The sequence below is a fragment of the Eleginops maclovinus genome, chromosome 20 (genome assembly GCF_036324505.1).
Source record: "Eleginops maclovinus isolate JMC-PN-2008 ecotype Puerto Natales chromosome 20, JC_Emac_rtc_rv5, whole genome shotgun sequence".
Taxonomy (NCBI): domain Eukaryota; kingdom Metazoa; phylum Chordata; class Actinopteri; order Perciformes; family Eleginopidae; genus Eleginops; species Eleginops maclovinus.
Window position 1 is genome coordinate 13,396,712 of NC_086368.1, and position 18,870 is coordinate 13,415,581.

General features: G+C 39.5%; 3 protein-coding genes across 3 annotated transcripts; 2 read left to right on the forward strand and 1 right to left on the reverse strand.

The window, feature by feature from the left end:
• The first annotated feature begins 619 nt into the window (after window positions 1–619).
• On the forward strand, window positions 620–6,759 carry npepl1 (aminopeptidase like 1). Its single transcript, XM_063911072.1, has 12 exons — window positions 620–866; window positions 2,083–2,268; window positions 2,656–2,826; window positions 2,984–3,073; window positions 3,182–3,263; window positions 3,399–3,541; window positions 3,764–3,841; window positions 3,928–4,028; window positions 4,244–4,367; window positions 4,529–4,705; window positions 5,231–5,341; window positions 6,135–6,759. Exons 1-12 carry the CDS (start codon window positions 717–719, stop codon window positions 6,291–6,293), a joined length of 1,572 nt encoding a protein of 523 aa, XP_063767142.1. The 5' UTR covers window positions 620–716; the 3' UTR covers window positions 6,294–6,759.
• Window positions 6,760–8,110: 1,351 nt separating this feature from the next.
• ctsz (cathepsin Z) lies at window positions 8,111–11,616 on the forward strand. The gene is made up of 6 exons (XM_063911074.1): window positions 8,111–8,395; window positions 9,289–9,452; window positions 9,653–9,832; window positions 9,931–10,081; window positions 10,194–10,356; window positions 11,003–11,616. The coding sequence occupies exons 1-6, from the start codon at window positions 8,271–8,273 to the stop codon at window positions 11,126–11,128; spliced, it is 909 nt and encodes a 302-aa protein (XP_063767144.1). The 5' UTR covers window positions 8,111–8,270; the 3' UTR covers window positions 11,129–11,616.
• A 255-nt stretch (window positions 11,617–11,871) lies between these two features.
• nelfcd (negative elongation factor complex member C/D) lies at window positions 11,872–18,028 on the reverse strand. Its single transcript, XM_063911071.1, has 15 exons — window positions 17,823–18,028; window positions 16,868–16,974; window positions 16,474–16,583; window positions 16,233–16,342; window positions 15,847–15,954; window positions 15,264–15,416; window positions 15,048–15,178; window positions 14,752–14,917; window positions 14,533–14,667; window positions 13,895–14,034; window positions 13,251–13,365; window positions 13,074–13,169; window positions 12,661–12,801; window positions 12,422–12,551; window positions 11,872–12,223 (listed from the first exon to the last, which is right to left on the reverse strand). The coding sequence occupies exons 1-15, from the start codon at window positions 17,883–17,885 to the stop codon at window positions 12,189–12,191; spliced, it is 1,740 nt and encodes a 579-aa protein (XP_063767141.1). The 5' UTR covers window positions 17,886–18,028; the 3' UTR covers window positions 11,872–12,188.
• Window positions 18,029–18,870: the final 842 nt, after the last annotated feature.

Genomic DNA, 18,870 nt, shown 5'->3' on the forward strand with positions numbered 1-18,870 from the left:
TACACATGACAATTGAGTGTCTGATGAGACGGGTTCTAGTGTTAAGCATGAAGTTTTGCTGCAGGCTGAACAGTTTTGTGGCTCACACACGGGTCGTTTTATATCAACACGTGTTACGTGTCACAGTTATTTATTATATTTTAAATTATCTGTATTTCTTCTTTTGCTATGTTAGTCTTACCTCTACATATTTCTACATTTATTCATTTTTTAAAATTATATTTCTTGCTTTTATTCATTATTCTTCATAATTGTTTCATTTTAATTTCTCTTACTTTTTTTTATGTTATGAGAATCAGGGCCACAAAATGGGAAATTTAGGTTATTACAGCAAAGTATACAGACGTTTAAAAAAATCACTATTATGTAAAAAAGGCATGCACGTAAATAAAAATGATTACAATTTACAGAAGTACACATTCAGGAACTTATGTACCAAGGCAGTGAATCAAATTCCATGTAGGCTATGTGAAAACCTAGTTGGAAATAAACCAGATTCTTGATTCTGAATGAGGGGTTTTGATTCATTTTTATCTTCATGTAGTTTCTTCGTGTTGCCAGTAGATGTAGATAGAGATTGCTGAAACTCTCAGCCTCTATAAATCAAATCTCTGTACTTTTTGTCCTCTCCCGGTTGCCGTCACCGGTCCGCTGCACAGTGAACTGCAGTTGCTGTTCCTTACCGTCAGCTGGTTAACTTTAGCTGTCTCCTAAAGATGGCGAACGTGGTGCTGGAGTTTAAGGCTTCAGCCGGGGACTCCGAGCCACAGAGCCGCCCCGTGCTCATCATCGGACACCAGACCAACCTGCAGAAAGTCTCCTGGAGCCAAATCAAAGGGAAACTGCAGCCGGTCGTTAGCAAAGAGGTAACAATGAAGATGATAATTTGGTGACAGCTAATGTTAGCGCTTTGCTAATCTAGTTTAATGAATGTAACGTGAACAACACTTGAGCACCATTAGCTAGCTATGCTTAACTAGTCCCAGAAATATAACGCGCGAAAAAACCAGGTGTTTAGACCCTAAATTATAATCAAAAGCAGTGGTGGAAGAGGAATTTAGACCTTTTACTTTAAAAGTACCAATTACTACATTTAAATGCATACTCTGAAAAATCCAAATTTTTCCATTAAAAATCTAAATATAGTTATAGAACCGAAAGTAAAGTAGAATCCTTATTATCTAGTACATCTTGAAGATTTTTATATTACTCGAGCTTATTTCAGATTTATATATATATTTCTGAATTTAAATTAGTGTTGCCTTTATGTGTACAATTACTTAAATCTAACATGTAAGTAATGTAACTCGGGTAAAGAAAAAGTACATAAAATAAGTATTTCAAATACAATGTCTGTGTTGCACTGACAAGTCTAGACCCTGTGCAAAGTCCTCCAAAGGTGTTCTTCAAAGGGGACAGCCAATCTATAAAGTCTAAAGAGTGTGTCTGTGCTTCTCAATATCCTCTGACAATGATTCACCAATATTATAGTTCTGCTTTTTGATTTTCCAGGCTCATAAAAGTGATATGCCCTACTTAAGCTGGCCGTTGTGACACAGTCTGGACTCTTGGAAGCCTGTTTTACATCGCCTTATCACAGTTTCTACTCTCATATTGCCTTCATTTCTGTCTGGTTTTAATCAAATGTAAATATTTCTCAAGTATGCAAGCGATGAATCTTCAGAGTTTCCAAGTTGCATATACACCACTCAACACTTGACTATGACCACAGCCTTGCAGGGTTTATATTGGATGTTAGCGGAATTACTTATCCTAAACATTAATATACAGAAATATGGTCAACTTAAATATTCAAATGGATATAGAGCCAACTGGTAATATTTTTTGATATAATATGTGCCAGTTATTTTTAGATTAACTGTTTAATTGCCCCAAACAATTGTCCAAAGCAAAAGGAAAGCCAATACAATTGACTACTTTTCTTTTCTACATTAGTAGTTGATATTTGCGATTCCAAGTTTTGAATTCACTCTGAACCAATCATTTAGCAAACAAATATATTTCTGCTCTCCTGTGTCCATAGTGAGTGTAATATTTAAGTTTTGTCCTGTGTCTTCTCAGATCTGGCAGGCGGCTCTCAGTGGTTTGAACCCGAACCCCACCGACAGCTGCCCTCTTTACCTCAACCATGCTACGGTGGCTGCCCTTCCTTCACGTGTCAGCAGGCACAACAGCCAGTCCTCTGCCCATTTTGTGTCACGTCTGGTCCGCTCCTGCCTGCCCGGAGGAAACAACCGCTGTATTGTGGTCAGTATCTAAAGAATTGAAAATTGTATTTGTTATTGCCTGTAACATTATAGGATTAGGGGTGGTTTTACTTTTCTCCGCTCACCCAAGAGGTCAGGGAGGACTTTAAGCTGTATATACTTTATAGCTGTTTTGTCACGAGTTCCGTCAAATCAGGTTTGCACATCTCTCCAGTTAGAAGGTTCAGTTCCTTCAGTTACGTTTCTTTTTTTCTTGGCTTTATGCCATCAATGATAGAAATGTCATCAACCTGCCTACCCCCTTGTAGTGAATGACCGGAGTATGCATGGCTCTGTATATTTTTCCTGACATTACACATACTTAGAATATATTTTATAATAGCCCTCTGGCACTTGTGTCTGATATGAGTGTTACTTCCCTCTCCAGATGGTGTGTGAGCGTTCAGATGTGTTTGCGTCCTCCTGTGCAATCGCCAGGGCCTTCCCCATTTTCTCTCGCCGCTCCAATTCTTCACGCAGGGCTGAGAAGAAACACGTCACTGTGGAAATTGTGGTTGTCGGGGAGGAGAACAGTGCTCTGGGTGTCGCACAACTTGAGGTACTTCTTGTGTGTTTTTATTTTTGTTCTTTATTGTCCTATCACAATCTTTTAGAGTCGTTAAAGTGTGACTTTATTTAGAAATAGCATGTTTTTTGAACGACTGGTTTATTTGAACTGCTGCCTGCCATAGCTTAAGACTTATTTTTCTTTTCAGTGTCTCTCTAACGCTGCTCATGGAGTGAGGATGGCAGCTCGCATTGTGGACACACCATGCAATGAGATGAATACAGATCACTTCTTGGATGTACGTAAACTACATCTCTTTTGGAAATGTTGACCCTACTACAAGAACATGGTTCTTTTGTTTTGCTTCAGCCCCCCACCCCGTCACAGACATTCTTTTCTGTTTCAGGAGATCAAAGCTGTGGGAGCTGACCTTGGAATAACTCCAGTAATCATTCGTGGAGAGGAGCTGAAACACAGAGGATTTGGAGGTACATTGTCTGTGATCATCTTATAACATGACTTCTGACCTTTTGGAAAAACTGATTTTTAGCTCAATGTTTTTTGTTGTTTTTTTCTAAATATACATTTTTATTCATGTGTTTTCTTTCTCTCTACCTCGTCAGGTATCTATGGAGTGGGCAAGGCAGCAGAGCATCCTCCTGCATTGGCGATCCTGAGCCACACTCCAGAAGGTGCAACCCAAACCATTGCATGGGTGGGCAAGGGCATTGTGTATGACACTGGAGGACTCAGCATCAAGGGAAAGGTACTCCTGTTTTTCCTCAGACACACTGTAAAATGCTGATCTGTTCAGCTTTTATTCTTTTATCAGTTATCTGTTTGCACATGAGCTTTCTTAAATCTGCAGCGACAAGGTTTACAAACCAGCTGATAAGCTTTTCTGACACTGAGTCCTTTTCCTGATCAATACATGCTAGACTCCAAAATAAAATTCGCTTTTTCTTATAAATAAATGTTTTTATTCTAGACCTCGATGCCAGGAATGAAAAGAGACTGTGGTGGAGCTGCTGCCATTTTGGGAGCGTTTAGAGCTACTATCAAACAGGTGAGTTTTCAGATCATCTGTCCCAGCTGTTCTCTGTTTCTCTGCAGCAGAGACATTTTAATAAGACTCTCCTCTGTTTGCTCCAGGGCTTTAAAGATAACCTCCATGCAGTGTTTTGCCTCGCAGAGAATGCAGTTGGACCCACAGCCACACGGCCTGATGATATCCACACTCTCTACTCTGGAAAGTGAGACTCTCTTCAATACTAGTGTATTATATGATTTGATTTGAATGTTCCGTCACGGTATGACTGCACTAGAGCTGAACAGATAAGTCTTGTGACTCATCAATCTTTTACCCCATGACTGATTATTATTTTACAAGCTATAACAAATCAACAGGAATGAATATGGGCTCTGGTATTAAAAAAAACCTAATTTTGTTGTGTTTTTTCTTTTCAAGGACAGTGGAGATCAATAACACTGATGCAGAGGGCAGGCTGGTGCTGGCTGATGGAGTGGTGTACGCCAGCAAAGACCTCTCTGCTGATATTATTCTGGACATGGCCACACTGACTGGGGCACAGGTGGGTGATAGCCTCTTACAGACTGTTGTTCAACGTTGCATAGCGAGAGAATAGATATCAACATGTAAACCAACACAGCCCCTGAAAAGATGAAAACTATCAATCAACTTGACTTTCTAACACGTTTTTTTGTTTGTTTGTTTGTTTTTTTTAATCTGTAGGGGATCTCCACAGGGAAGTACCATGCTGCTGTGATGACTAACAGTGAGAAGTGGGAGGTTGCATGTGTGCGCGCTGGCCGCAGCAGCGGAGATCTCGCTCACCCCCTGGTCTACTGCCCCGAGCTGCACTACAGCGAGTTCACCTCTGCCATGGCTGACATGAAAAACTCTGTGGCAGTAAGTGAGAAAATACAAGATCAGCAAAACTAAATGCATTTCATTTGAAACACTTAAAAACATTGTAGTTCAAGGCTTTGATGCTCACTGAACCTGAATATTTTGTATCTTTTGCTAAGTTTTGTTAAACCTCTCTAGCGGCTTTCGCTGTTTTTTTTTGGTACAATTTTAAAGCCTACAACAGCAATGTTTTTTTTCTGTGGTCAGCTCAGAGCCACGCTAGATTTTTTTATGGTGGAAACTCTGCCTTTTCAAGGGTGCCAAAAAACCTGGAAAACCTAAATTCATCTGAACAGATCCTTGGAAATGTTCCATTAGAATGGTTCAGGGTAGATTATAATAGCAGGAAAAAATCTTTGAATTATTCCATATTTAGCAGCAGAAAACAGTATCGGTATGAAACTTAAACTATGCACATATAGGTCGACTAATTGTTTCCTCTCTAATATCTAGTTGCACATATTCATTTGATAGTCATCCATTTGGAAGTTGCCGATGATGATCTTCCTTTTCTTGTTTTGGCAGGATCGGGAGAACGCACAGAGCTCCTGTGCCGGACTCTTTATTGGCTCCCACCTGGGCTTTGATTGGCCTGGTGTCTGGGTCCATGTGGACATCGCCTCCCCCGTCCATGCTGTGAGTAAACAAGTTTTATTTCTTATTTTTTTAAACCTTTTTGGCATGCTTGTTCTCAGCTGTCTGCAACTGGCCTGACAAGACATTTCTCAAGCTGAATTGTGCACAGTAGCAGAACAGGAGTGTGACATAACAATTTACATGTTGCAGTGTAACTTTGGAGTCCGGAAGTATACTAATACAAACTTTGTCTTACTTTAGCTGCTGGTATTCTGTACCTTTTTTTAAAAATCTCTTTTTGAGAAAGACACATGTGCACATAGACCTACAGTGTCAGGTTAACCCAACTCCTGTAGTCTACTATAATATTACTTTTTCATGGCCTTTCTAAAAGCTTCTGTGACATTTTTGAAATATGATATCTGGGACATACTACTGACCTCTTACAATTCTATTACTTTTTATGACCTGAATGTTAACCAAAGTAAAACATAATGCATGTAATGGGTTCTTTGGCCTATGCCAGTTGTTTTACTTGCATGGGCCAAGATGTTTTACCTGTAATCCTGCTGACAGACAAACCACTTTGAAGGTTGTGATAGTTATAAAAAAGTATCTTACACCGTCTTGGTCTTGTGATTTAGCTTGTAAAAAAAACAAGGCTCATAATCACATGTACTGTAGTTAAGCCTGCAGTATTCTGTTCTTATCAGCAGTTCATTGTTTTTGTTAAATGTAACAAGGTCTCATGTTTCAGTCACATTAACTCATTAAAAAGATAACTACAGGGTATGTTTACAGTAATGACACTGAAATCTGAACCATATTGTTGTCTTGTATGTTGTCTCTGCAGGGGGAGCGTGCAACAGGATTTGGCGTTGCTTTGCTAATGGCCCTGTTTGGTCAGGCATCAGATGACTCCATGCTGAACCAAGTGTCTCCTCTGGGTGCAGCCACCAACACGTCTGAAGACAAGATGGAGCGTGACTGCAAGAGGCGAAGACTGGTGTAGAACAAACAGCTAATTCCACCAACCCAGATCATCCCACACCCCAAAGTCATGCAGAGAAGTAAAGTGCTCATACAGTTAGAGTTGAATCATTTAAAACTGCGATTCAACTTCCTTTGTTTGATCAAAATTCACTGAAAAGTTTGGTAAACCATCAGTCAATTGGGTGTGTAATACATGATAAACCGCAGGCTCTTGTTTCTCCTCATTACTTTTCACTTGCTGCACTGATCACCTCTCCTAGCTTCTTGACATTTCAATTGTTCGTGATGAAATTGATGATTTATAAAATCTTCATGAAAGAATAAATGAGAAATCTTAATTGTTTTTCAGCAGAGATTCTTTTACTGTTGGTTTACCTTGTTAAACATACACCTTGTTTTTGTCTATCCACCTCATCTGCAGGCATTGTTGTCAATGATTCTTTAAAGCAGTCAAGAATTAAAAGCTTACTTGTTCTTGTGAAAAATTGCTATATTTCTCTTTTTTGGTAACAACTGCCATTTAAATTCACCCTGTTGATAATTGGATTGTGTAATCTTCGGACCAAACTGTGGAGTAAGCGTTGACATTTTTGTCGGATGAGTTCACACTTAGGCTTTGTCAGCACAAAATGCACAAACCAGAAGTTAACTCGGTAAGTATTCAACTAATTTAAGCATAGATGTTTTTTTTCCACCCTTGTGACAATCATGTTTACCTTCAATAGAGGAAGTGCCAACTGACCTCAGTGCTTGTGAAGTAAAATGCTGACACAAATATCTTGCGCATACAAGATTTTGGGGGAATTTATTCTGCTGAGATTAGGTTTAAAGCACCCCTCAACTCACATTTTTTTCTACGAAATAACTTTGTCAGTTTCCACTTTTCATGAATTAATGTATTAGATACCCATCAACGTACATTGTTTGTCATTTGTTTTAAAGAGGTTTAGACTCCAAAATAACCAGTTGGCAACAACGTAATGTAAATGTGTTAAATCTAAGTTTTCTGCAGGTTTCCTTTAAATTGCTATTATGTGGTTTTCAGACCTCAACATTTTACAGAACTTCAGGGATACTAATCTTTATAATGGCTAATTTGAAAAAAAAACAAGTGTGAACATAATAAGGGAATAAAAGTGGTTGACTCAAACTGCTGACATTACGTTTGCAATAAACTGCATGTCTACTATATTTCATATTGCATTACATTAGATTAGTATTCTCTATTTTTTTTTCTCCATCCTTCGTTTGTAAATGTACGAATAAGGGTTTGGTTTTTCAGTTGCTTTTCAGAGTCTACATTTGTTTCCCATAGGCCTACAAATCATTCCATATCATGTGACCTAACTCCATATAAGTAAGGAATCGTAAAACTGCACTGGCAAATAGAATAGACAACTTTTATTTAGGTGGATAGCTTTTTAATAAAAAAATTAATAGTTTTTTAATTGAAACGTTTTTTTTTTAAATTGTTTCAATGTCGCGTGACACAGTGACTAACTGCATCCTGTGCATTGTGAAACTACACCGGAAAAGCACATCCCAAATAAATTACCATTGTTAAATAACTGAACAACTTTTTCATTTAATTATTGTGCTTTGAAATTTGTAATGAACATTTTGAAGAAAATGTAGCGATTTTTAATTGAAAACTCATTTTTTGTTAAATCACTTCAATGTCATGTGATGTGACCAACCGACTCATGCAACATATAATTGTTCGTATTTTATAGTAGTATGTTTATGTTAATTCCCTCACTGTTTTGTAATGTACAAGTTCCTTGTGCTAAAAAAAACAAAACCTAACATCCTCGTTAGCATGTGGGATGTGATTTACTGGTCACATGACTGAGTCTCCGTACGGGTTTATCAGCACGGAGAGTTCATCCACAGACTCATTCACCGGCTTCAGCCTCTGCCAACGACACCTGAACGCCTCGGCCTCTCCCGGGTAACCCTAACGTCCACTGGCCGCTGCTCGGTGCTCGCTGTAAAGATGGCTCTGACCGGTTCAGTCTTCCTGTTTTCAGTCCTTCTGTCCTGTGTGAGCGCCGGAGTGTTCTTCAGCCAGAAGCAGCCGTGTTATGTCCGCTCTCCGAGGAAACACGACTTTGGGCTAAAGTGAGTTTAAACTGTTTGAGACATGTTTATAATAAATTAGTAAACGGTTATGAAGCAGCGTAACACGGTATTGTATGTAGCTGGCTAGCTAACGTTAGCTAGAAATAGCCGCTAGTTGCTTTAAGAAGATAAGGCAACTTCATGTCAACAACACGGCTCTGCTGAGTGACTCTTTATACAACGTTATGTCATGCAAATATAGCTACTGGGGGTGTAGGGATGCAAACAAAAGTTACTGGTGGTATATTTGGATTCAACGTAGGACTTATGTTGTACTATTATTCTTGTGTTTTCTGTGTATTGTAAAATTGAACAACATTAAACAAAAATTTTAAGTGACTTTCACTTTGTGCAAATCACGAGTTCTAGTGAATCACACTGTGAGGAAGCTAGCAGTTACCCTCCCTACAGTTCAACCATAGCAGAGAAATGGCACAAGTCTACGGAAGAGGATTAGGGCCACATGAGACAAAAGTGAACAAAACTGAAGAAACAAATTTAATACTGACTTTTTTCAGAACTCAACATTTTCTTTTTACTTAGTCACATCCCATTAATACATTTTCATGTGGCCCTTATGCTCTTCCGTACAAAAATCAGTTCATTATTCCAGCCATCATTTTGTATGTCAGTATGCTCCAGGAAATGGTAAATGAAATAAATCCAAAAATGCCAGACTATCCCATTTAAATCACCTTGGACATTTAGCAAGTGGTTGGACCTTCTTTTTTTAAATACAGTTTTCAAACTTTATTTTTGAATATCATCCACCAATTAATTAATTAATAATTGTGAAAATACTCTGCAATCATTTTAATCAAAATGTGAATCTTATTTGCAGCTGTGTGTTGCTGCTACAGATCTAATGTATCTAACCACCTTTCCATTCACAGGACTGCTCCTCGTCCCCATGAGTATTTAAACATTTCTGAACTGCCCAAATCCTGGGACTGGAGGAACATCAATGGCACCAACTTTGTGAGCACGACCCGCAACCAGCACATCCCCCAGTACTGCGGCTCCTGCTGGGCCCATGGCAGCACCAGCGCCATGGCAGGTATGAATCAAAATAGCTTTTCCGATCAGGTGCTTTTAAAACAACCTCAATTATTTTGGGTTGTAGCAGTTCCTCACATGACTCTTCAGACACATTTTAATGTCACATTGGTGTGCCACTTCCTCTTTGCACAGAAATGATTAACAGAACTAGTTTGGCGTTCAGTAATTCTAATTTCTCTGTTTCTGCTGTGCAACCAGATCGCATTAACATAAAGAGAAATGGAGCGTGGCCATCTGCTTATCTCTCGGTCCAGAATGTGATCGACTGTGGGAACGCCGGCACCTGCCACGGAGGAGATCACACTGGTGTGTGGGAGTACGCTAACAAACATGGCATCCCAGATGAGACCTGCAACAACTACCAAGCTAAAGACCAAAGTAAATAACTATATATGTTCATAGATTAGACACACACATTCTTTTAAAATATAAGTGTCACCACTAAACTGTAATGTGTTCTGTGCTTCTCTCTATAGACTGCAAACCCTTCAATGAGTGTGGCACCTGCACCACCTTTGGAGTGTGCAATATTGTGAAGAACTACACCCTGTGGAAGGTGGACGATTATGGAGCTGTCAGCGGAAGGGAGAAGATGATGGCTGAGATCTACGCTAGGGGACCCATCAGGTTTGTAACATTGTGGTGTTGGCCTTAGCCTTTTTTATTGCTTGGTTTGATTGTGCAGTATTTCCACACCTTCCTGTTTTTGATTGAATCTGCTATGTGTGTTTTTCTCCAGCTGTGGGATAATGGCCACAGAGAAGTTGGATGCATACACCGGAGGTCTGTACTTTGAATATCAGGAGGACGCTTATATCAACCACATCATTTCAGTGGCAGGATGGGGAGTGGAGAACGGTGTTGAATACTGGATTGTACGCAACTCCTGGGGAGAGCCATGGGTAAGTCTTAATGTAATGAAGAACTTCCTACAGTAAATGTATGAGTGAATGTCAGATCTACCGCCAAAATAAAAACCCTGCATTCGGAGAGACCATTTGCAGGAAGTCATTTTCATTCCGTTTACACAAATGTCAAACCCTGAAAACCTCGTTAGTTCCAGATAAATATCTTGGGTATTCTTTATTAATAGATTAACAGTCAAAGCTCAGTTTTTCAGCTACATGGAGACTGTGTGGATGTGGTTTAATCAAATGTGACGGACAGTGGCCACATCCTTGGCTTCCTTTTGCCAAACTCTGACTGGAGTTTTATCCATAAAATGTCAAGAAAACTGAAGTTGGCATTTATTTAGTGTAATTTTCTAAATTTTTGTTGACGTCTTTAAATTCATTGCTGTTCAACTAATAAAACCAATATTTATTAAAAATATATATGTAAAAACTCCCATGAACCCTCTCTTTTATTGTTTTGACTGAGACCTGCAGTGGCAGAAAATGACATATTGTTTGTTAAAATCACAGCCACATAAGACAAAGCTTCACAATTGAAAAGCTAAAACTGTTTAGCATTTTGGCTTGAAAAAGTATAATGATTATGGATCAATAAACAAAAATTGTGGCTGATTCACTCCCCCACTCTCCCCAGGGTGAGAAGGGCTGGCTCAGGATCGTGACCAGTGCCTACAAGGGAGGAAGTGGAAGCTCATACAACCTGGCGGTGGAGGAGGACTGCATGTACGGTGACCCAGTTGTCCCCAAGGGATATCTGTAGATGCAACAGCGGCACTTCCTGTCTCTGGCAGAGGGAATGCTTTTATGTGTAAAAGTTGTAAAGGGAATGCGTTTAGATTTGTTTCATGAGACCTATTTTTTACACTTTAATCAGGGGGTCACAGCTCAGTGCCATGGTCTTCCAGCTGGATATCAGACCTGCTTGAATCAATGCAGATTTTCCAATTTGTGTCAGACAGTGATTAGAAATATAAATGTATCAGGAGAACTGAAACACTTCATTGCTAATTTCTGCTAAATTCAAGCACAGCATGCTGAAAAGCCTTATTTATTTTTAGATAAGATAATGCAAACTGACTCAGCCAAAGAACACTGCTTATAATTTGTCCTGCCTTGCTCCGACACCAACTGTTTTAAGTGTGTGGTGTTTAAAGTGTGCCTTACATGCACTGGCAGTTAAGAATAATGTTGATGTCATTTCTTTCTGTTTTCACACAAACTAAACATTAAAAATGTTGGAAAAAAGGACATCTTTGTTTTTCTTTCAAACTGACATTCCTCACCTAACCTGAAGTAAACATGTCTGTAAAAAGTGTCCTGTGGTGATTTTATTACAGTTGCTTGGATGTCATTATTATCGGTCTTTATTTGTCCTCTGAATCTGTGGAGCCGGGTTAGGGAACTGCTGTGAAACCTTTAGTCTCGTCTGTCTGCAGCTCTATTTGTGTTGTCCAATGTGATGTTAATTATAAAACTGGAAAAAAACCATCACGAAAGAAAGGACATATTTAAGATTTTATTTTTAAAACTACTTAAGGCAACATAAAATATAGAAAAATCAAATATACAGGTGAAAAATAAAACGTTTAGCTGCATCTTCAGAGGCTTGTCCTTCAAACCGTCTGTTTTACTGCTGCTGTTTTCCGTCAGCTTAGTGACACTTCCAGTTTGTTGCCACGATAGAAACAAATCATTCTACTGGGTCAAACTGAGCAGTCAGTCTCTGAGCTTTGTGCTTCAACATCCAGCAGAACATTAGGGGTGCACAGATCTCCTTTTTTGGTCTTTCTGCTTCAGTCCCCAACAGGATCCTCTCCGCATCAGTTTATCATGATGAAGTTTGACTTGCAGTGAGCTGAAAAACAGGAAAGTCACTCACTACATGTACTGTACATATCTGTACTTCAATAGGAAGATAAACAGACGTTATTTTACTTCCTAGTTTTACTGTTTGTGTGAAAACCACCGTATTATTTTTGTGTACTTTCAAAGCTGTTGATCGTGTCGTCCTCACTTCTTCAGATTTGAATTAAAATGTTAGCAGGCGACTCACCTATGAACTCTGCCACGGGGTCGTGCTCCCCCTCTGTGCGGATTGTCCCTGCGATGCTGTCGTTCTCCAGGATGGGCAGGAAGAGCTGAACGAAGTCTGACGTGTAGGGAGGCGCGATCACATCCAGCACCTTCACAGAGAAACATTTGAGTACAATCAGTTGGTTTGTTTGAACGCACAAGTAGCATTTAAAAAAAAGGCGTTTTATTTGAAGACACAAATGAGAGAGCAGTCTTTACCTCAGTGACAAAATATCTAATGAGGGAGATGTCCGTGTTGAGTTTCTCAAGACATTTGCGAATGTAACCCACTACAGGCAGCACGTAGCCACGGCTCAGCAGATGAACCATTCGGTCCAGCAGTGTCTTCTTCAACTCCAGCTGAGGGAGGATACATTCACAGTTACAACATACAGCAGTAAGAAGCACTGGCAACCCGAAAACAAAACAGAGATTAATAGTGAAGAAATTGCGGCATCTCTTGGAATGGCGTCCCCCTATTTTCTGTACTGATATAGCAGAAAAAAATCACCATAAACATAATATCTTATTTAAGCAGACACTATTAGTTTCACCTAAAGGATATCATTTTTATAACAATATTTTTCCACGTTTCGGTTTACTTCATGACGGTTGTAGTGACACTAACTGACCTGCTCCATGACATCCAGCTGCGAGTGCTCCGTCTCAAAGAGCTTGATGAGCAGCTGGAGGACCTGCGGGTGCAGCAGCTGGTGACACGTGCAGATCTGTGTGGAGGAAGCATTCATTTTTAATTTAGCTGCTTTCTGAAAGATAAAATGTGGAAGTGTATGGTGGTGATGTTGTACCTCGTCCAGTAGGGCCAAATGCACTGGGGTGTGGTCTGTCTGCAGCTGGAAGTACCGCGGCTCAGACACGGTCCAGTCCACCCATTTCAAAACTCCCATAGCAACTACTGGAAACCTGGACACACAAACATGGTGTGAGAATGGCCCAGCCAACATAGTCATTATTTTTTATACAAATTGTTTTAGTGATAAGCATAGACAAGCTGTGGTAAAAGCTGTCACTGAATTCCTAGGAGATAATGAATTTCCTGATCTAAATCACACAAAGGATTTACAACCTTATTTTTACTAGTTATTTCTAGGCAAAATTCCCGCACAGCTGTCTCATTTTCTGGTTTTGCAGAGGAAAATGTTTATAAATCAAATGATTAAATAAAGATATCTTTTGAAATAGTACCAAGACTCATATAGTCATATCAGCCTTTAAGCAAGTCAATTAATAATATCTGGGGTCAAACACCTTCAATATTTCTCATTCAGTCCCTCATGAACTTTAATCTTCAATTTGTTTACCCCACCACGACTGAAATCCTCACAGATTTCTTCTCCCAAAGCAATCATTATAAATGTGTTGCCTCTTATATAACCCCTCCCTCCCTGTTTTACAATAATAACACGTGGCAGGCGTTCAGCGGTCTACTCACCGGATGCACTGGTATAGCGTGCCGAGTTCAGCCACCAGCTCTGTGGCTCCTTTATTCTCGTTGCAGCACAGGTTGTGCACAGTCTCGATGGCTTTAGAAGTCGACTTCAGCTCGTCTTTATTGATGTTGACTCGCTTGTTCTGAAGTTAAACAGAAAAATAGGTCCAAAAAGAGCATAAATGAGAATTCTGAAAGGAAATAAGTAACTTCAAATAAACTACACTAGCCAGTTAATCTTATTAAATAAAGCAACTAATTTTGTTTGTCTGTGACCAATATCAGATTGCACTGTGAAGTGGTCACAGCCTTGAACTGAGCCGCATGTTCACAGAACAAAAACAAAGTTAGAACACGAAGGTACCGCTTTACTTATTTTAATGTGGCAGTTCCCCTCAACTAGACTCCCACGAGTGCAAAATGTAACTGACATGGATCAAGAGTGATGTGCAGGTCGCAAACTGAGGTTGCCTTGCAAAGAAATCCAACCTGGATCTTATTATTAGGAACTCAAATAAGAGTGAAAATATCTGATTCCATGTTCCAGATCAGATTTGTTTTCTTTAGCCTTCAGTCTGAATTTAGTCGATCATGTTCTACCAACACACAGACACCGCAGCAGTCATCCCCGTTCTCTGTACCTTTTTCCACGTTTCGACTACACTGGCAGCGTAGGCCAGGATGTGGATGTATTTGTGTTTATGGTCTTGGTTGATCTTTGATCCGGGCTTAAACAGTGACTGCATAAACAGGTCCAGAAAGGCAGGCACTCGGATCTATAGAGGAAGAAGAATAAACATGGCAGCATCTTGAAGAGCAGGTAGTGGGAACATACAGGGTAAAAGGAGCTCCGTCCTCACCAGCTCCACAGGAGGCGGGTCCATGCTGCTGAACATCTTGAACAGAACGGTGATATCTGCAGGATTCAGGGCTCCTTTAGACAGCATGGCGCCCAGCGCCTGGCAGGCCCGAGGGTACGCTGCTGCTGTCCCGAGTGCGAGGGTAATCTGACTGGCATCGTGACCCCTGTGTCACAAACTCAGAATTAATATCCAGAGTGAGCAGGTTCCTGGTTATATTCAGCAAAATGATCCGAATATCTATCAGTTACACTCCCTGAAACAATAGAAAGCAGATGAAAAAGACACAAAGGTACCGCTCATGCGCCGACTTCTGCACCTCCTGTCCGATCCTGCGAACAGCCGACCCGCCCTGCTCCTCCTGAGAGAGGATGGACATCATCGCCTGGGCAAACAGGTAGGTGTGCTCGCCGTGACAAACCATCTTCTGCAGGAGAGAGGAGCGAAATACTCACCAAAGGTCGTCACATGCAGCAAACAGACGAATAGGAATTTAAATTTAGCAGCCTCACAGCAAATTCTGGCAGGTTCTTCTCCAGGTTTTCTTCTCCTCCATCCATCAGCGTGGCCAAAGATGTCCTCAACACCCGAGAGAAAACCTCCAGCTGCTGACACGCTGTGGACACACTGGTGATCTCACCCTGATATCCTGCGTCTGAAATAAGCTAAACACAAACACATGACGTCAAATACAGACGCTTCGGAAAAGTATTTTCAGGCATTAGGCGTAAAAACAAACAACAGTTCAACATTAATAACAGGTATTAACACAGTGACTTTAGTGACAGCTGAACATATTGATCCTTTACAGCGTTGAACTATCAATACATTTTATTTATCAATTCATTAAAATATAGTTTAGTCCGAAAGACTGAATAATTGATCAGTAATCATCTAAAGCTGCCAGCATACAAATTTCCATTAAAAAATGTTCAAAGAGGAAAACATTTAGGGTGATAATATCATCTTTCTTTAGAAAAACTTGAAATTAGTATAATTCTGGAAGATTTAATTAAAATAATACATGATAATACATACATCATCGGCACTAAACATGGGCCAGAACCTGCTTTACTGATACTAACATTATCATACCTTTACAGTGAAGTTAAGCATCAGGCAGTCTGGGTGCGCCTCTGCCAGCTTATAGAAAAGATCTCTCCACGTAGTGTGAGCTATCATCTGCTCGAGCCAAGCTGGAGTCTGAAAACACAAGAGACTGGATTGGTTTGGTTCTTTAAAGCTGAACTTGTATGTGCTATTTATTTGTTAGCAACAGAGAATGTTTATTAACAACAGTCTAAAAAGACTAGATGTAAACATGTCATAGTTTACAAAAAGGCCTATTTATAAAGGTAGTCCTTTACAGAACAAAACTGAACAGATCATTACAAGTGACAATATGCAGATGCAAATACACAAAAATAAAATATTAGGAAACACAACATCTTCAGGGTTTGTGATCACTTGAGAAATCTCACCTCTCCCTCAACAGTGAAAATAGAATCAGCTTTCTGAGGGTCAAAGTGTTTTATCAGGAGACTCTTGAGGTGATTTTCTACTCGCTCTTGGACCTGAGCTGGCTCTACACCTGCAGTCAAAATAAAGAAATGACATATTAATGAACGGTAATCATTGACAAAGAAAGTAACAATCAGAGGAGGAAGAGGATGTTTTTTATTTCCCAGAAAATGCTGCTGGATCAGGTAGCCTGACACCTACCCATCTGGATGAGCCACTCTGCCAGCAGGTTGACGGTCTGAGCCACAGCAGAGTAATTTTCAGAGAGAAGCTGGATGACGTGTTCTGGAGAGCCGCCAGACTGGAAATATCTGAAAAAAAATAATGATTTCAATCGTTATAATCTCAGTGTGTCTTTAGGGTTTACTGTGCTCTTAAATTACAAACTCAGCATTACTCCTGTGCAGTGTTAAGTTACTTTGTGTTCTCATTTTAAAGTAGTAGAAGGTTAGAATTTGGTTTATAGCCAGGAAGACTCCGTGTTTTGGAGCTATGAATACAAAAAATACTTAAAGAGTAAAGCACGTTTTGAAAAATCAAGAATCAAACATAGAATAGAAGAACAACACAATGAAATATGTGCAAATGTGCTTACGTTTTGAGAGTGTTGAAGACGGCAGGCTCCATGATGTAATCCCTACTGGAGAATTTCTGCAGGCAGTCTTCCTGGATTTTCCCATCATTTTCCCCTTCCACATATTCCTTCACAAATTAAAATCGATACATGAGTTTATGCTTTAATATTGGCTCTAACAAAAACATTTAAATCGGTAACAACACTGAAATATCAGAGAAAGATTCACCAGTGCCACATAAAAAACACTATACATTATATATACTGTCTGAGTATCATCAGGTTCAAATCACACTAAAATATTGTTGAAAACTTCTACTCTTTTGATGAGCTCAATGAAGGGTAAACGTTTACTTAACGTCCACAAAAAAAGGGGACTTTACGTAAGAATCTAAATGAGGTACTTCATGTTGGTCTTGTCTTTTATTGTTGGATGTGCAGGTGCAACATTAAACAAGGGCAGCAACTGACAATCATTTGAATGATCAATTAATCTGATAATGCTTACTTCATAAATTGTTTGCCCTCTAAAATGTCAGAAAATAGTGAAAAGTCTCCATCCCAGTCTCTCAAATTCCAGGGGGATATTAACCAATTGTTAATTGGTTATTCAAGCTTTTGCTGCAGACTATTATGTTTATCTGTACAACCCAAATACCATATAATGTTACGCACAATAGTTCATGTAGTAAGAAACATGATAAATGATCTGTGCCACAATTAACCTGCAACTTTAGATACATTTTTCAAAAGTTAGTGTAATGTTAGTTAGCCTGTAGCCGGCTAACAGAGCTGCGTTACATCTAATGAGTGCATCTGTGTGGACATATCTTTTTACACATCACTTTTGTGTTAGCTGACCGGTATTTTAGCGTTGTCACAACAAACCACTAGCGTGTGCAGCAGCAGAGAAGCTAATGCTGCTGAGCTAATGTTAGCTTAGTAGCTGTGCTCTCTGATCAGCAACAAGTCTCACCATGGGAGCCTCCCCCGTGCCCTCCCAGTCTCTGCCACCGCCGCTGTAGTATTCCTCGTCCATGCTGACGGGGGAGAAGTAGCGTTTAACTACCTACAATAACCCAGCAGTAAGTTTTTCAAGACTTTATTTTACCGCGGATAATGCTAGCTTGTTTAGCTAGCAAGCTAACAACAACAGGAGGAAAATGGCGAGTCAGTGAGCAGCAGGCCACGCCCCCCGCAGTAGCCTGTGTTTTCTTCCCTGAGTTCAGTCTAAAGGTACCTCAGGCTGGGCTTTTGTTAATGTTAAACAATTACTATCTATCTATCCAACTTTTTGGGGAGGATCAGGATTAAAACAAAACCAGAACAATACAACCGTAGATTATTAAAGCCAAAGGTGTAGGGGTTGGAAATATAAAGGTGAATTTAGAATAGGAGGATTATATTTTTTCCATAGAGGGGAGGGATCTTTTTTAATGCGAAGTTTTTTATAATGACTATGTTAGTGATATAATGTAACGTTTCTTTTTCATTTACAGGTACCAATTGTTTACAATTTCAAAACAAACACAATATATACAATACACTTTTGATATGCCTTAGATTTAGTTTACGGATTTACTTTTGATGCCTGAAGGTGTCTTTGTAGTGATTTTAACTGGTTTTATGTGCCCGGAAAACTGAAATGTTGTCAATACTCAATAAAAAAAAGGTTCAAAACGGTGAAACCTGTTCTAATTTGTACTAGATTGTAGTATGGTGCCATAACATCTTCATTCAAAACCAAAGATGTATACATTTCTTTAGTTGTATATGTATGTATGTATGTATGTATGAATACACACACACAAAAAAAGCATTGTTTTATTTCATTATGAGTATGTTTTGTCGCATGTATTATTCTCAATTGTATAACTGATAAACACAAAATGTATTTCCTCATACACACAGGCTACAGGCGCAGGTGTTTCCTGCTGTTGTTTTACGTTTTTTAAAGATGCTGTGAGTCTCAGAGGAATTCAAAATCAAATCACCAAAATCTACAGTCAAATCATTTTACATTC

Excerpts from the sequence above, each read along its gene's own strand:
- ctsz (XM_063911074.1), top strand. The coding sequence starts at position 8,271 with ATGGCTCTGACCGGTTCAGTCTTCCTGTTTTCAGTCCTTCTGTCCTGT. Across the intron at positions 9,833-9,930 it reads CTACCAAGCTAAAGACCAAA|ACTGCAAACCCTTCAATGAG; the intron begins GTAAATAACTAT and ends TTCTCTCTATAG. Across the intron at positions 10,357-11,002 it reads ACTCCTGGGGAGAGCCATGG|GGTGAGAAGGGCTGGCTCAG; the intron begins GTAAGTCTTAAT and ends CACTCTCCCCAG.
- nelfcd (XM_063911071.1), bottom strand. The coding sequence starts at position 17,885 with ATGGACGAGGAATACTACAGCGGCGGTGGCAGAGACTGGGAGGGCACG. Across the intron at positions 16,584-16,867 it reads GTCTTCAACACTCTCAAAAC|ATATTTCCAGTCTGGCGGCT; the intron begins GTAAGCACATTT and ends ATTTTTTTTCAG. Across the intron at positions 15,179-15,263 it reads AGAACCTGCCAGAATTTGCT|AAGATGGTTTGTCACGGCGA; the intron begins GTGAGGCTGCTA and ends TCTCTCCTGCAG.
- npepl1 (XM_063911072.1), top strand. The coding sequence starts at position 717 with ATGGCGAACGTGGTGCTGGAGTTTAAGGCTTCAGCCGGGGACTCCGAG. Across the intron at positions 867-2,082 it reads AGCCGGTCGTTAGCAAAGAG|ATCTGGCAGGCGGCTCTCAG; the intron begins GTAACAATGAAG and ends GTGTCTTCTCAG. Across the intron at positions 4,706-5,230 it reads ACATGAAAAACTCTGTGGCA|GATCGGGAGAACGCACAGAG; the intron begins GTAAGTGAGAAA and ends TTGTTTTGGCAG.